Source organism: Nicotiana sylvestris, chromosome 2 (genome assembly GCF_000393655.2).
Source record: "Nicotiana sylvestris chromosome 2, ASM39365v2, whole genome shotgun sequence".
NCBI lineage: Eukaryota > Viridiplantae > Streptophyta > Magnoliopsida > Solanales > Solanaceae > Nicotiana > Nicotiana sylvestris.
Genome location: NC_091058.1, coordinates 211,022,315 through 211,040,076, shown reverse-complemented (window position 1 = coordinate 211,040,076; position 17,762 = coordinate 211,022,315). Strand labels below are relative to the sequence as shown.

General features: G+C 35.7%; 1 protein-coding gene across 1 annotated transcript in view; it reads right to left on the bottom strand.

Moving 5' to 3' along the window:
- Window positions 1-14,901, bottom strand: part of LOC104222618 (horcolin-like) — a 47,252-nt gene extending 32,351 nt beyond the window's left edge. The window contains exons 1-2 of the mRNA XM_070167312.1: window positions 14,797-14,901; window positions 14,227-14,333 (exon numbers count right to left, since the gene is read on the bottom strand). Of these exons, the coding sequence (XP_070023413.1) occupies window positions 14,227-14,271 (45 nt within the window). The 5' untranslated portion in view covers window positions 14,272-14,333; window positions 14,797-14,901. The remainder of the gene's footprint in view (window positions 1-14,226; window positions 14,334-14,796) is intronic.
- Window positions 14,902-17,762: the final 2,861 nt, after the last annotated feature.

Here is a 17,762-nt window from a genome sequence, read left to right as displayed (position 1 = left end):
TAGCACTATTTTGTAACCTTTGTTGATGAGTTTTCCCTAAGAGTGTAGATGTATACAATAAAAAGCAAAGATGATGTGTTAAAAAATTTTCTCAAATGGTGAATGATGGTGAAAAATCAAACAGGCAGGAGGATCAAGTATATCGCACAAACAATGGAGGTGAATACAAAAATGATTATTTTAATAAGGTCTGTGAAAATGATGGCATCATCCGACACTTCACTGTCAGACATACACCACAACAAAATGGAGTGGCAGAACGTATGAACCAGACCTTGCTAGAGAAGGTACGGTGTATGTTGTCCAATGCTAGCTTGGGCAAAAATTTTTGGGCTGAGGCAGTTACATATGCATGCCACATAATTAATCGCTTACCATCTGCTGCTATTGATGGCAAGACACCATTTGAAAAATGGTATGGAAAGCCTGTTGTAGTTTATGACTCTTTGTACGTGTTTATCTCAACTACATATTATCATATGATTTTGTCAAAATTGGATCCAAGGGCAAAGAATGCTATTTTCATGGGGATTACTTTTGGAGCTAAAGGATATCGCTTATGGTGTCCTATGACAAAAAAGTAATATTCAGCAAGGATGTTACCTTTGATGAATCTGCTATGGTAAATAAGGTAACAGAAGATACCAAACAAAATGAGGGTGCTTCTAAGTAGGTGGAGTTTGAGGGAAAATTTATTTTTCCTATACAAACAGCAGAAGAGGAAACAAATGAAGATTACCCTTCGGAAGAAGAGCCAGCACAGAGAAAGATTCCAACTCAAGAACCTTGACAACAACTTGAATCAATAGCAACTAGCAGACCAGAAAGGATAATAACAAAACATGTTCGTCTTATAGAGACGGTTGCATGTGCCGCCTCAATTGTATCTGATGATGTTCCTACCACTTATAAAGACGCAGTCCAAAATTTAGAAGAAGATAAGTGGAGGATTTCCATGAATGATAAAATACAGTCCCTTCATCAGAATCATACATGGAGATTGGCCAATCTCACGAAGAGAAAGAAAGCAATTGGGTGCAAATGGGCATTTGCAAAGAAAGAAGGATTTCCTAACCAAGAAGATGTTCACTACAAAGCAAGATTGGTGGCCAAAACATATGCTCAAAAGGAGAGAATTGATTACAATGAAGTGTTTTCTCCAGTTATAAAACATTCCTCTATTAGAATTATGTCGATTTTGGCAGCATAGTTGGATTTGGAACTAGTTCAGATGGATGTAAAAACTGCATTTTTACATGAAAACTTGGAGGAGGAAATCTACATTACTCAGCCAGAAGGATTCAAAGTCGCTGGAAAGGAAAATATGGTGTGCAAACTTGAAAAAATCATTATACGGATTGAAACAATCTTCTAGATAATGGTACAAACGATTTGACAAGTTTATGTTGCGGCAAGGGTACAAGAGAAGCAAATACGATCATTTTGTGTATTTGCGCAAGCATAAAGATGGTTCCTTTGTATATCTTTTGATGATATGTTGATAGCTTCCAAAAATTCGGAAGAAAGTGATAAGTTGAAGATTCAACTAAAGAAGGAGTTCAATATGATGGATCTAGGTGAGGCAAAGAGAATTCTTGGCATTGAGATAATAAGAGATAGATTTTCAAAGAAACTCTGCTTATATCAGAAAGAATATTTAAAAGGAGTACTACAATGTTTTGGCATAAATGAGAAGACTAAGCCAGATAGTACTCCTCTTGCTCCCCATTTTAAGCTAAGTACTACTATGTCGCCAAAAGATGAAGCTAAACAGGAGTATATGTCAAGGGTACCATATACAAATGTTGTTGGTAGCTTGATGTATGCAATGGTCTGTATAAGACCTGGCATTTCACAAGTTGTTGGAGTTATTAGCAGATATATGCATAATCCAGGAAAGGAGCATTGGCTAGCTGTGAAATGGATTCTACGGTATATTGATAATACTGTAGATGTTGGGTTAGTTTTTTTAGTAGGAAGGCAATCGGTCTGTAGTTGGATATTGTGACCCAAATTTTGCGGGTGATCTGGATAAACAAAGATCAACTACTGGTTATGTGTTTACTTTTACAAAGGCATCTGTTAGTTGGAAGTCTACTTTGCAGTCAATAGTTGCTTTGCCTACAATAAAGGCGGAGTACATGGCTATTACAAAGGCTATGAAGGAGACAATTTGGCTTCAGGGGTTGCTAAAAGAGCTTGGTATTGGACAAAAAAGTATCACAATTTTTTGTGATAGTCAAAATGTTATTCAATTAGCGAAGAACCAAGTTTATCATACAAGGACGAAGAACATTGATGTTCAGTGTCATTTCATACGAGAAATCATAGAAGAAGGTGGAGTCATGGTGAAGAAAATTCATACTACAAATAATCCTGCTGATATGCTGACAAAAGTGGTGACTGCGGTCAAGTTTCAACATTATTTGGATTTGATCAACATTGTTGAACACTAAAGAATGAAGATGAAGACACAACCAAAATTTGTTACTGAGAGAAAATTGAAGATGTGGAATTTTGCCAAGGTGGAGATTTGTTGAATATGTCTTCATCCCACATCGGTGGGAAACTTGTATTTGGGGGAGAATTGCTCCCAATAAAAGGAGGCCTAATGTTTAGGATATAAATACACCTCTCATTTGCCTTCTTATCCTTTTAAGGCATTTGTATTTTCTCTCTTTAATATTATTTCACTTGTATTTTGGAGTGAAATAAAATATTGGTTGTGTCCGTGGAAGTAGGCGAAATTGGCCGAATCTCGTAAATTCTGGTATTCCTTTTATTGTTGTTTTATTGTCTTATTTATTATTTGGTGGCTGCCATAATTTTTGGTGTAGTAGTTATGACTCATTTATACTATATACATTTAGCTTCCGCAACAGGTTTCAGGTTGCGTGTCCAGGGAAGTAATGCAAACTTAAAAAATCGATTTATGGGTTGAAACAAGCACCAATCTGTTTGTTTGTTTGTTAAGCTATCAACGACTTTAGGAGATTATGGATTAGAACATTTAACAATCATATTCTGATTACTCCCTTTTTACTCAGCAAAGGAGTGAAATGCGAATAAATGACCTTATGTATGTCGACGATTTTATTATTTCTGGCAATAGACTTGAGGTTGTCCGCAATTTTATGATATATCTTAGTGAATGTTTTCACATGAAGTATTTAGGTACATTGAAATATGTTGCGAAAGCCAAATGTATATAGTGAGAATGAATCATAACTACTATATTAAAATTATGGCAGTCACTAAATAATAAATAAGGCAACAAGACAATAATAAAAAGAACACCAGAAAATTTACAAGGTTCGGTATTTTCCCTACTTCCTCAGACATAACCAATAAATTCCACTCCAAAAATACAAGTGAAATAATACTAAAGAGAGAAGATACAAATGTCTTAAGAAGATGAGAAAGCAAATGAGATGTGTGTTTAAATGTTAAACATTAGGCCTCCTTTTATAGGAAAATATTCCCAACCAAATTGCCAAATTCCCTATGTGGGACCTTGACATCTTCAACAAATCACCACGTTGGAAAAATTCCACATCTTCAATTTTTTCTTAATAAGAAATTTTGGTTGTGTCTTCATCTTCAATCTTTAGTGTTCAACAATGTTGATCAAATCCAAACAATGTTGAAACTTGACCACAATCACCACTTTTGTCAGCATATCAGCAGGATTCTCTGTAGTATCAATTTTTTTCACCGTGACTCCACATTCTTCTATGATTTCTCGTACGAAATGATACCGAATATCAATGTGCTTCGTCCTTGCATGATAAACTTGGTTCTTCACTAGTTGAATAGCACTTTGACTATCACAAAAATTGTGATACTTTTTTGTCCAATATCAAGCTCTTTTAGCAAGCCCTGAAGCCAAATTGCTTCTTTACAGCCTTTGTAATAGCCATGTACTCTCTCTATTGTAGGCAAAGCAACTATTGACTGCAAAGTAGACTTCCAACTAACAGGTGCCTTTGTAAAAGTAAACACATAACCAGTAGTTGATCTTCATTTGTCCAGATCACCCGCAAAATTTGGGTCACAATATCCAACTACAGACCGATTGCCTTCCTACTCAAAAACTAACCCAACATCTACAGTATTATTAATATACCGTAGAATTCATTTCACAGCTAGCCAATGCTCCTTTCCTGGATTATGCATATATCTGCTAATAACTCCAACAACTTGTGAAATGTCAGGTCTTGTACAGACCATTGCATACATCAGGCTACCAACAACATTTGTGTATGAGATCCTTGACATATACTCTTGTTCAGCTTCATCTTTTGGCGACATAGTAGTACTTAGCTTAAATTGGGGAGCAAGTGGAGTACTAACTGTCTTAGTCTTCTCATTTATGCCAAAACATTGTAGTAATCTTTTTAAATATTCTTTCTGATATAAGCAGAGTTTCTTTGAAAATCTATCTCTTATTATCTCAATGCTAAGAATTCTCTTTGCCTTACCTAGGTCCATCATATTGAACTCCTTCTTTAGTTGAATCTTCCACTTATCAATTTCTTTCGAATTCTTGGAACTATCAACATATCATCAGAAGATATAACAAGGAACCATCTTTAAGCTTGAGCAAAAACACAAAATGATCTTTGCTTCTCTTGTACCCTTGCCGCAACATAAACTTGTCAAATCACTTGTACCATTGTCTAGAAGATTGTTTCAATCCATACAATGATTTTTCAAATTTGCATACCATATTTTCTTTTCCTACAACTTTGAATCCTTCTTTCTGAGTCATATAAATTTCCTCCTCTAAGTTTCCATGTAAAAATGCAGTTTTTACATCCATCTAAACTAGTTCCAAATCCAACTATGCTGCCAAAATCGACATAATTCTAATGGAGTAAGTTTTACAACTAGAGAAAACACTTTATTATAATCAATTTCCTGCTTTGAGCATATCCTTTGGACACCAATCTTGCTTTGTAGTGAACATCTACTTGGTTAGGAAATCTTTCCTTCTTTGCATAAACCCATTTGCACCTAATTGCTTTCTTGTCCTTCGAGAGATTGGCCGATTCCATATATATGATTCTGATGAAGGGACTTCATTTCATCATTCATGACAATCCTCTACTTATCTTCTTCTGAACTCTGAACTGCTTTATTATAAGTGGTAGGATACCAAATGCCTTCACTATTATGGATCGCTATACCAAATGTAACCCTTGTCTATTTCCCTTTGACATAATGCTCGCAAAACTCCAAGTTACAAGTTTTTTACTCATTTTAACAATCCTAGATTTAATAGAGTTTTCAAGTATTTTCCTCCAGCATGTCCCAAACACATCTGCCTCTTTGTCGACACTGGATGTCACTATTGATGTCCCAATAACTATACTACCATGATAGTGGTACGTGTTATTGTTCTTCTTATTGGCCTTCATTACCACTAGTGCACTAGAGCATATTCTCATCACTCCATTTTCTGCAATTATTTTTAACTCTTTTGATCCTAGGGATCCCACAAAGATGGGATTCTTCTTCAAACCCGGTACATATCGAACATCTATTAATGGTCTAATCATTACATTATAGTTCCTTAATCATATTGAACCAATGCCATATGAGGTAAGAGGGATGTTATCCTCTGTGTGGATGACTATATATTCTCCTTCTTGAAAATTCACGAACCAGTCCTTGTTGGGACACATATTATAGCTACATGCCGAGTCCATCAACCATATGTCTAATGATGTTGATGACTCTGTTATAACTAATTAGAAGTCTGAATCATCTCAATCAGCTACATTTGAATCCATAATAGCCTTTCCATTGTTATGTTTGGTCTAATTCTTCAATTTCGGACATTCTTTCTTCTAGTGCCCATTTTCTCGACAAAAGGCACATTCATCTTTGATGGGTCTAGATCTTGACTTGGATCTTCCCTTATTTGTCCTCGTTTGATTTTGAGGACAACCCCTCACATCCAATGCTTCTCCTTCTCCGCCCTTCTGTTTTTCTCCATTTCTTTGTTCATACCTGTACAAAGCCGAACAAGCTTCTCTAAGAGAAACTTTATCATTTTCATGGAGTAGAGTAGTTTCAAGGTGCCCGTACTCATCAGGAAGTGTCCCCAACAACATCAAGGCCAAGTCAGCATCATTAGGTTGCATCCATATTTTGCAAATCTGTGACCAACTTATTAAAACTGATGATATGTTCATTCATTGTGGTACCATAAACATAGGTGAAACAAAACAATATCTTCTTTATGTACATTTTATTTTGACTATTTTTCTTCAAATATTTATCCTCCTCTTCTTTCCATAATTTACTTGCAGAAGTTTCCTTTGTGTATGGATATTTCTGCTTTCTAGCAAGGTAGGATCGAATGGTATCGCAAGCAACACGGTTGATAATTTTCCGTTCTTCTCCAACAACATCTGATATCTTTTCTTCAATGGCAAGATCTAGCCCTTGTTGAAAAAGAAACATCTAGAACCTCGCCATTCCACATCCCAAAATATCCTAACCCATCAAAAATTTCTACCACAAATTTAGCATTTGACACAATTCCTGTCATAAGCAAAGATGCCAACGATGACATATTATTGACACTTGATATAGATTTTTATTGTTATTGTCTCCCATTTTTGAGACAAATATTATTTAATAGCTGACAACACAAATCAAGATTATTTCCTTTCTGGTGTGGAAGATTAGACTACGCTACACCCATAGAGCATACTCAGACAATACCTTAGCTCAGTTATCAAAGTAAATCTTTTCTGGCGTGGAAGATCAGACTATGCTGCAACCACAGAGCATACTTAGACAGTACCTTGGCTCTGATACCAATTGTTGTGCAAGCCAAACATATATAGTGTGAATAAGTACAACTACTATGCCAACATTATTGTAGCCACTAAATAATAAACAAGACAATAAGACAACAATTAAAAAAAATACCAAAATTTACGAGGTTCGGCCAATTTTGCCTGCTTCCTCACACACAACTAACATTTTATTCCACTCTGAAAATATAAGTGAAATGCCTTAAGAAGATGAGAAGACAAATAAAAGGCGTATTTAAATCCTAAACATAGGCCTCCTTTTATAGGAAAAAAATCTCAACCAAATTGCCAAATTCCTGATGTGGGACTTTGACATCTTCAACAAAATATTTTTTGGGTTTTCCAGAAACTACTATGGAATTTTCTTGAGCTAACATAAATATGCCTTGGAAATTACTTCAGATGTTTGAACCAATGCCTTGAGCTAACATAAATATGCCTTAATAAAGAATCCTCCAACGACACATCTATCTTTGTTTCACACAGGTAGATTTGTCCTATCGCCATTACGTTTAAACCCACTTCATGCAACGACCGAAAGAAAAGCATTGGCAAGCAGCATCGCGGGTTGTACTCCATTTGAAGGGGAATCAAGGACAAGGCATTTCCTTTAGTAAATGTGATTTGCGTGTCTATGGATGGTGCGACTCTGGTTGGACATGTTGTCCTTTAACTCATTGCTTACTGACAGATTGGTTTGTCTCTTTAGATGACTCACGTATATTTTGGAAGTTTAAAAAGCAACAAAACATGTCTCGATCATCAGTAGAATTCAAATATCATTCTATGGCGATGACGATTTGTGAGCTGAAATGGCTAATGGAATTTCGTCTATTCAAGGAGTGACTTGCAATTTTCCTATTCGTCTTCTTTGTGACAGTCAAGCAGCATTGCACACATCCAAGAATTCAGCCTTTCATGAAAGAACCAAACATATTGAAGTGCATAGTAAAGGAATGCATTCGTATTAGCTTTGTGTCTTCACATGAGCAGTTGGTGGATTCTTTAAGAAGGCATTGGGAAAATCTTACTTCATTCGTTTCAATTTACGTGAATCTGTTTGACTGAGCACAAAGTTTAAGAAAAAAATGAAGACTTTTGGAATTTGTGGCCCTAAACAAGTTCAAATGGGGCCCAAAGTATTTGTGTGGTTATAAAAGTTTCTCATTAAGGGTAGAGTTGTAACTTTAAGCTAAATTGTTACCAAATTTAGAAAGGGTTCATTCTTTTTGGAACAGACCAAAAAGGAAATAGGTTCAAATAAACTGGAACAGAGGCAGTAATATGTTTCTCTCTTATTCAAGTTGGGCATTTGTAATCCACATGTGCCAACTTGAGGGAGAGTATTAGGTGTTGAAGTTTGGCAAAATGCCAAAGTCCCACATTGGTTGGGAGTTAAGTTTGGAAGGGATTTTTCCCCTATAAAAGAAGGCCTAATGTTTAGGATTGAAACACACCTCTCATTTGCCTTCTCATCTGTTTAAGGCATTTGTATCTTCTCTCTTTAGTATTATTTCACTTGTATTTTTGGAGTGAAATAAAATATTGGTTGTGTCCGAGGAGTAGGCAAAATTAGCCGAACCTCGTAAATTCTGGTGTTCCCTTTATTGTTGCTTTATTGTCTTATTTATTATTTGGTGGCTGTCATAATTTTGGTATAGTAGTTGTGACTTATTCACACTATATACATTTGGCTTCCGCAACAATTGGTATCAGAGCCAAGGTACTGTCTAAGTATGCTCTGTGGTTGCAGCATAGTCTGATCTTCCACATCAGAAAAGATTTATCTTGGTAACTGAGTCAAGGTTCTGTCTGAGTATGCTCTGTAGTTGCAGCTTAGTCTGATCTTCTACATCAGAAAGGAAATAATCTTGATTTGTGTCGTCAGCTATTAAATAATATTTGTGTCAAATATGGGAGACAATAAACAAGAAGAATCTACATCAAGTGTCAACAATACGTCATCATTGGCATCTTCGCTTATGACAAGAATTGTGTCAAATGCGAAATTTGCGGTAGAAATTTTTGACGGGTCCGGACATTTTGGGATGTGGCAAGGCGAGGTTCTAGATGTCCTTTTTCAACAAGGGCTAGATCTGGCCATTGAAGAAAAGAAACCAGATGTTATTGGAGAAGAAGATTGGAGAATTATCAACCGTGTTGCTTGCGGTACCATTCGATCCTACCTTGCTAGAGAGCAGAAATATCCATACACAAAGGAAACTTCTGCAAGTAAATTATGGAAAGCACTGGAGGATAAATTTTTGAAGAAAAACAGTCAAAATAAATTGTACATGAAGAAGAGACTGTTTCACTTCACCTATGTTCCTGGTACCACGATGAATGAACATATCACCAGTTTCAATAAGTTGGTCACAGATTTGCAAAATATGGATACAACTTATGATGATGGTGACTTGGCCTTAATGTTGTTGGCGTCACTTCCTGATGAGTACGAGCACCTTGAAACTACTCTACTCCATGGAAATGACGAAATTTCTCTCAGAGAAGTTTGTTCAGCTTTGTACAGCTATGAACAAAGAAAGCGAGAAAAACAGAAGGGCGGAGAAGGAGAAGCACTGTTTGTGAGGGGTCGTCCTCAAAATCAAACGAGGACAAAGAAGGGAAGATCCAAGTCAAGATCCAGACCCAGCAAAGATGAATGTGCCTTTTGTCGAGAAAAAGGGCACTGGAAGAAAGACTGTCCGAAGTTGAAGAATAAGGCCAAACATAACAATGGAAAGGCTATTATGGATTCAAATGTAGCTGATTGTGATGATTCAGACTTCTCATTAGTTACAACAGAGTCATCAACATCATCAGACATATGGTTGATGGACTCGGCTTGTAGCTATCATATGTGTCCCAACAGGGACTGGTTCGTGGAATTTCAAGAAGGAGAATATGGAGTCATCCACACAGCGGATAACAGCCCTCTTACCTCATATGGCATTGGTTCAATACGATTAAGGAACCATGATGGAATGATCAGAACATTGATAGATGTTCGATATGTACCGGATTTGAAGAAGAATCTCATCTCTGTGGGAGCCCTAGAATCAAAAGGGTTCAAAATCATTGCAGAAAATGGAGTGATGAGAGTATGCTCCGGTGCACTAGTGGTAATGAAGGCTAATCGGAAGAATAATAATATGTACCGCTATCGTGGCAGTACAGTTATTGGGACAGCGACAGTAACATCCAGTGACGACAAAGAGGCAGAAGCAACCAAGCTATGGCACATGCGCTTGGGACATGCTGGAGGAAAATCCTTGAAAACTCTATCAGATCAAGGATTGTTAAAAGGAGTAAAGGCTTGCAACTTGGAGTTTTGTGAGCATTGTGTTAAAGGGAAACAGACAAGGGTTAAATTTGGTACAGCGATCCATAATACTAAAGGCATTTTGGATTATGTACACTCTGATGTTTGGGGTCCTTCCAAAACACCTTCATTGGGTGGGAAGCACTATTTTGTAACCTTTGTTGATGATTTTTCCCGAAGAGTATGGGTGTATACAATGAAGAGCAAAGATGAAGTGTTGGGAATTTTTCTCAAATGGAAGATGATGGTGGAGAATCAGACAGGCAGGAGAATCAAGTGTATTCGCACAGACAATGGAGGTGAATACAAAAATGATCATTTCAATAAGGTCTGTGAAAATGATGGCATCATCCGACACTTCACTGTTAGACATACACCACAACAGAATGGAGTGGCAGAACGTATGAACCGGACCTTGCTGGAGAAGGTACGGTGTATGTTGTCCAATGCTGGCTTGGGCAAAGAATTTTGGGCTGAGGCAATTACATATGCATGCCACCTCATTAATCGTCTACCATCTGCTGCTATTGATGGCAAAACACCATTTGAAAAATGGTACGGAAAACCTGCTGTAGATTATAACTCTTTGCACGTGTTTGGCTCAACTGCATATTATCATGTGACGGAGTCAAAATTGGATCCAAGGGCAAAGAAGGCTATTTTTATGGGAATTACTTCTGGAGTCAAAGGATATCGCTTATGGTGTCCTATGACAAAGAAAGTAATGTTCAGCAGAGATGTTACCTTTGATGAATTTGCTATGGTAAATAAGGTAACAGAAGATACCAAACAAAATGAAGGTGCTTCTAAGCAGGTGGAGTTTGAGGGAAAATTTATTTTTCCTACACAAGAAGCAGAGGAGGAAACAAATGAAGATTACCCTCTGGAAGGAGAGCCAGTAGAGGAGATTCCAACTCAGGAATCTCAACAACAACTTGAATCAATAGCAACCAGCAGGCCAAAAAGAACAATAACGAAACCTGTTCGTCTCATAGAGACGGTTGCTTGTGCAACCTCAATTGTAGCTGATGATGTTCCTACTACTTATAAAGACGCTGTCCAAAGTTCAGAAGAAGATAAGTGGAGGATTGCCATGAATGATGAAATACAGTCCCTTCATCAGAATCATACATGGAGATTGGCCAATCTCCCGAAGGGAAAGAAAGCAATTGGGTGCAAATGGGTATTTGCAAAGAAAGAAGGATTTCCTAACCAATTAGATGTTCGCTACAAAGCAAGATTGGTGGCCAAAGGATATGCTCAAAAGGAGGGAATTGATTACAATGAAGTGTTTTCTCCAGTTGTAAAACATTCCTCCATTAGAATTATGTTGTCTTTGGTAGCACAATTGGATTTGGAACTAGTTCAGATGGATGTAAAAACTGCGTTTTTACATGGAAACTTGGAGGAGGAAATCTACATGACTCAGCCAGAAGGATTCAAAGTTGCTGGAAAAGAAAATATGGTGTGCAAACTTGAAAAATCGTTGTACGGATTGAAACAATCTTCTAGACAATGGTACAAGCGATTTGACGAGTTTATGTTGCGGCAAGGGTACAAGAGAAGCAAATACGATCATTGTGTGTATTTGCACAAGCTTAAAGATGGTTCCTTTGTATATCTTCTCCTATATGTTGATGATATGTTGATAGCTTCCAAGAATTTGGAAGAAATTGATAAGTTGAAGATTCAACTGAAGAAGGAGTTCGAGATGAAGGATTTGGGTGAGGCAAAGAAAATTCTTGGCATGGAGATAATTAGAGATAGACGTTCAAAGAAACTCTGTTTATCTCAAAAGGAATATTTGAAGAGAGTACTTCAACGTTTTGGCATAGATGACAAGACTAAGCCAGTTAGTACTCCACTTGCTTCCCATTTTAAGCTAAGTACTACTATGTCGCCAATGGATGAAGCTGAACGAGAGTATATGTCAAAGGTACCATACGCAAATGTTGTTGGTAGCTTGATGTATGCAATGGTTTGCACAAGGCCTGACATTTCACAAGCTGTTGGAGTTATTAGCAGATATATGCACAATCCAGGGAAGGAGCATTGGCAAGCTGTGAAGTGGATTCTACGGTATATTCATAATACTGTAGATGTCGGGTTAGTTTTTGAGCAGGAAGACAATCAGTCTGTAGTTGGATATTGTGACTCAGATTTTGCGGGTGATATGGACAAACGAAGATCAACTACTGGTTATGTGTTTACTTTTGCAAAGGCACCAGTTAGTTGGAAGTCTACTTTGCAGTCAACAGTTGCTTTGTCTACAACAGAGGCAGAGTACATGGCTATTACAGATGCTGTGAAAGAGGCAATTTGGCTTCAAGGATTGCTAAAGGAGCTTGGTGTTGAACAAAAAGGTATCACAATTTTTTGTGATAGTCAAAGTGCTATTCAATTAGCGAAGAACCAAGTTTATCATGCAAGGACGAAGCACATTGATGTTCGGTATCATTTCGTACGAGAAATCATAGAAGAAGGTGGAGTCACGGTGAAGAAAATTCATACTACAGAGAATCCTGCTGATATGCTGACAAAGGTGGTGACTGCGGTCAAGTTTCAACATTGTTTGGATTTGATCAACATTGTTGAACACTGAAGATTGAAGATGAAGACACAACCAAAATTTGTTATTGAGAGAGAATTGAAAATGTGGAATTTTGCCAAGGTGGAGATTTGTTGAAGTTTGGCAAAATGCCAAAGTCCCACATTGGTTGGGAGTTAAGTTTGGAAGGGATTTTTCCCCTATAAAAGAAGGCCTAATGTTTAGGATTGAAACACACCTCTCATTTGCCTTCTCATCTGTTTAAGGCATTTGTATCTTCTCTCTTTAGTATTATTTCACTTGTATTTTTGGAGTGAAATAAAATATTGGTTGTGTCCGAGGAGTAGGCAAAATTAGCCGAACCTCGTAAATTCTGGTGTTCCCTTTATTGTTGCTTTATTGTCTTATTTATTATTTGGTGGCTGTCATAATTTTGGTATAGTAGTTGTGACTTATTCACACTATATACATTTGGCTTCCGCAACATTAGGCGTGTATATATTGTATACATTTTATGAAGCATCAGTCGTCCACAATGTAACTAGAGGTGAAGCACGGTGGTCCATAGTGTACCACCTAGTTGTTCTACATATATGTTTACAACAACAACAAAAACAACCCAGTATAATTCTACTAGTGGGGTCTGAGGAGGGTATAGTGTACGCAGATATTGCCCCTACCCCGAGGGAGTATTTTTCTTAAATATTCTTTTATCAAAGTTTCGCTAAATCTAACGAATTTCTTAAATATTTAGACAGAGACCAAATATGCTCAATTTTGGCAAACATAAAGCAGCAAATCTATTCAGGAATATAAGCTTATAAAAACTTGACAACTTTTCACCTTATGAATTAGCTTTTGCTATCAAAGTCAGTGGAGTTCGTTATGAAGTAGTTCACAACCTTTACTGAATAAATTTTTTGATCAAAGTAGAAAGAATACTATTAAGACTTACAAAATAAAAAGTCACAATTCAAAATAACTATGTAGCAGTTTTTATACACTTTCTTGTCTTATTTGCCGTCTTTTTTATCACTATGTAGCAGTTTTTATTGTCTTAGTTAATTATTAGTTTGTCATGTATTTTAATCATTGGTTGTAATTCTCTTTGAGAATTAATTATTGTGTACCAAGCCACTTAATAATTTGGGTACATCGTATATAAGTGCATGTCAATTTTGTTACGCTATTTATAGTTCATCTTCATCCTTCCACGCATATTTAGTCTAACATGAGTAAATTAAAGCAGTACTATGAATCTCTCTACGAGAATACTAATAATGGAAGTTATACTATAAGCAATATGCTGCTTTAAATTTGACGAAAGCATGTCATTTAATTTGCAGCATATATATGTTGGATGCATCTACTGCATTTCTCTTGGATCTTTTATAAATACTATTTTCTAGAGTATTATTTTTTTTAAACGATGTAAATATACTATTAAAACATATGTGTGACGTGTAACATGAAATTTGAACACAAAAATAATTATATATCGTCTATAACTATATTGTATGACATACCGATAAGTTGTTTGCTTCCCCTTTGTCTCTTTCTCCTCTTTCCATGATTGTAATTTTCACTGGTTAATGCCAAAGTAATCACTTTTTTTCTTTCAAGTTCAAAAGACCTAATGTATAAAAAGTACACAAGACTTTAACAGGAGAAATAAATATAAGAAAGAAGCATAAAAAGTCATAGCAGGAAACAATTTTGCAGATTTATAAAAAGTCATTTTCAAGATATTGATCCAACAAAGTTGATTTACCAAAGAAAAAGGGAGTTCATATGATAAAGAAGAAAATACAAGACCTGAATATTCAAGAAAACAAACCTATCACCGCATTATTCCTCCCAAATCCTTCTCATTTACCATTACTAGCTACTTTTAAGTTACCAATGTTAGGGACGAATGTAGATCATAACTTATGGGTTAATTCATATCCAATAGTTTTGTATATGCAATAAAAGATCTATACTAAAAAATTACAAATAATATATTTCGAACCCAGTAAATTAAATGGAATATGGCAGATTCCGTAATTCGAATCCTCTTGTTCAAATCCTGTGTACATTTAATTTATGCCTCTTACCTTTTGGCCGCTTAAAGTTCAGCAAACCAAGATTAAGCTGCTATTAGAACCTCTTGTTTGAGAAATAAACTATGGGATTCATAAAGATTTGCGAGAAAAGTTGAAGTAATAATGGCCAGCGACAGAAGGAAGAATCAAATAGCTAGAGATTGACAATTCCTACATTATTTAAAATACAAGTCATTGACTACTGAACTACTTTTTTAATACCATTATCATCCTACTCTTCTTAACCAATTGTGATAGTTATCTGCACGTCTCTCGGTTCTTGATATCAAAGAAGACTATTCAAAGAAGTAATTCGGAAAAAATTTCAGATGCTTATTCCAACAAGGAAGCAAAGTCAATGAATGTGAGTTCTGAAAGCATATATATATATATATATATATATATATATATATATATATATATATATATATATATATATATATATATATATATGCATATAAGCAACATATATATTTTGATTCCTATCTCATGCGATTTATATAAAATAATGTTTTTGTGGGGGGTAGGGGCGTATCCAGTGTTGACGATACGAGTTCATCTGAATCAATAACTTTTGCCCATACCTTGTGTTTTTACCTAAAACGTTATTAAATATGTATAAATAATAAGATTTAAACCCAATAAATAATAAGTACACGCTCTCGCATTCTGTTGGTAGTAGGTTTCTTTGACTAACTGTCGTTTTCTATCATTTTGATCATCTTATTATCGCGTTGTTTTTATGTTGCTTTTACATGACTTTTTGTTGTTGTCCCTCCTCTTTTATCTTTTAATTAATGTGGTGCTTATGTTTTCTTGAGCTGAGAGTCTACTGAAAACAGTCTCTCTACCTTCACAAAGGTAGCGGTAAGCAGTGGTGTACGCAAGATTTTTCGTAAGCGGTGTCACATTTAAAAAAATAAGAAATGACATTTTCGACACTGCTTCAACCTTGGTGCATCCGCCCGGGTGTAAACCTTATACTTAAAATACATCTCCTCTCCTTGATTAATGCATTCATCCTGAATCAAGTAACAATAGAAGCAAAAGTCACATAATTGGGTTAAACTATACTCCATCCTATTATACTTAACAAACTTTTGAAGATCAAAGCGACAAATTTATCATAAATTTCTTTAAGAAAAATTGTGATTTCGAGGTTGGAAAAGGCATTTTTGAAGATATGCTCTTCTTATTTTATCAGGGTTATTTGAATAATATTTTGAGGTGCCAATAATTTTTTTCAGGGTCAACCTTTAAGGAATTTAAATTAACTCATTCAATTTGTCGATGTTGCTCCTATTGACCTTTTCTTCCAAATTAGATGAATTTTGAGATTCTGAACTTGATTTGAAAGTTTGGAAGATGCTTTAGAATAATCTATTGAATTTAAGCTGAATTATAAATTAAAATATATATTTGAGAACCTCCGAATATTTTTATAGAGTACACTCATAAAGTAAAACTATTTTAAGAAATTCTAAAAAAAAAAGAGTAAGAATGAAACAATGAAAAAGTAACAAGAGATACATTCTCTTGCCTTTTTTTTCCCAGTCTAAATCCTCCACAAAGAATTGAAGAATAAAACCACATAAACCATATTCGATCCCGCGAACTTGGTTAAGGAAATCAGGAGTTACACCAACTGGCCAAGAAAGGTGTGATGAAAAGTGTTGTCACACTTATTCATTTTCTACGTTATATGGTATTTTGCAGATTATTTATATATATATTTAACAAAAATTAATGACGAAGCGCTGTCACGTGACACCGCTTCATCCTTACTGCATCCGCCCCTGGCGGTAAGGTCTGTGTACACACTACCCTCCTCATACCCTACGATGTGGGATAATACTAGGTATATTGTTATTGTTGTACTATAGTAAAATTATAAATTTGAACCTATAAAATTTAAATCTTGAATCCACCTCTACGGGGTGAGTAAGCCATGGGATTCAGAAAAATTTGTGTGAGAAGTTGAAGTAATTTGCTGAAGAAGTACTTGAAAAGCCAACAGATAGCAGAATCAAATAGCTAGAGCTTGAAACTGACAATTCCAAGATCAAAATACAATCCATTGACTTCTGAAGTCACCAATACTCATTATCATCTTAGTATCCCCATTGGATTCCCAACTACATACTCTACCTTTGCAGGGGTCCTATTATCCTCCTAAACTATGTTAAAGTCAAATAAATTCACTCTTAAAGTACCATAACCAATTTTTCATTGCGCGGTGAACCACGCTCGCTGGACACATTAGATTACATTACAAAAAATAAAAAAATAAAATCTTTTTTTCCTTTTCCATTCTATTTTCACTTCTTCATTACTCTAGTTATCACCAACAAACCGGAATAACAAATATTCACTCATATTTATTTATCCTCTAATCTGCCTTATTCTTTTTCTGCTGCTATGCTAGGCTTGAGGTCTTTAATTGGCTATTATAGTAGAAGATGTTTGGATGGTGGCTATAATTGCTGATTGTGGGTGGCGTAAAGATGATGGATGTTATAATTAGGAGGTGAGTGATGATATTAATATGAATATAAGTGTGCCTTCTAGGTTAGAAGAAAGTTTTTTTCAGTTATAATTTTAATACCTCCATTTTTCCCCGTGTGGGAAGATTTTTTCGATGATGAATCTTTTTCCCAAGTTTGAGTGTATATTGATTTGCTTATGAATATAGCTTTTTGAGAGTTTAATTTGTGTGTAAAAAGGATACAAAGAGGAAGAAGAATGGTTAGACAAGTCGCCGGCAAGTGAATTTTCACCCACTTTTCATAAACTTGCCATTAGGGCACGACCTAGAGGCGATTTTAAAGGGAAAACTCAATAACAATTCATAGGTTTGTACACTTTAACTCATTCTCTAGCATTTCTAACATCATCCATTAATTTTTAGCCCTAATCTTTGCTCTTCCATGGTAGAAAACTAGGGATTTAGGAAGAATTAAGGATTTTTGCAAATTAGG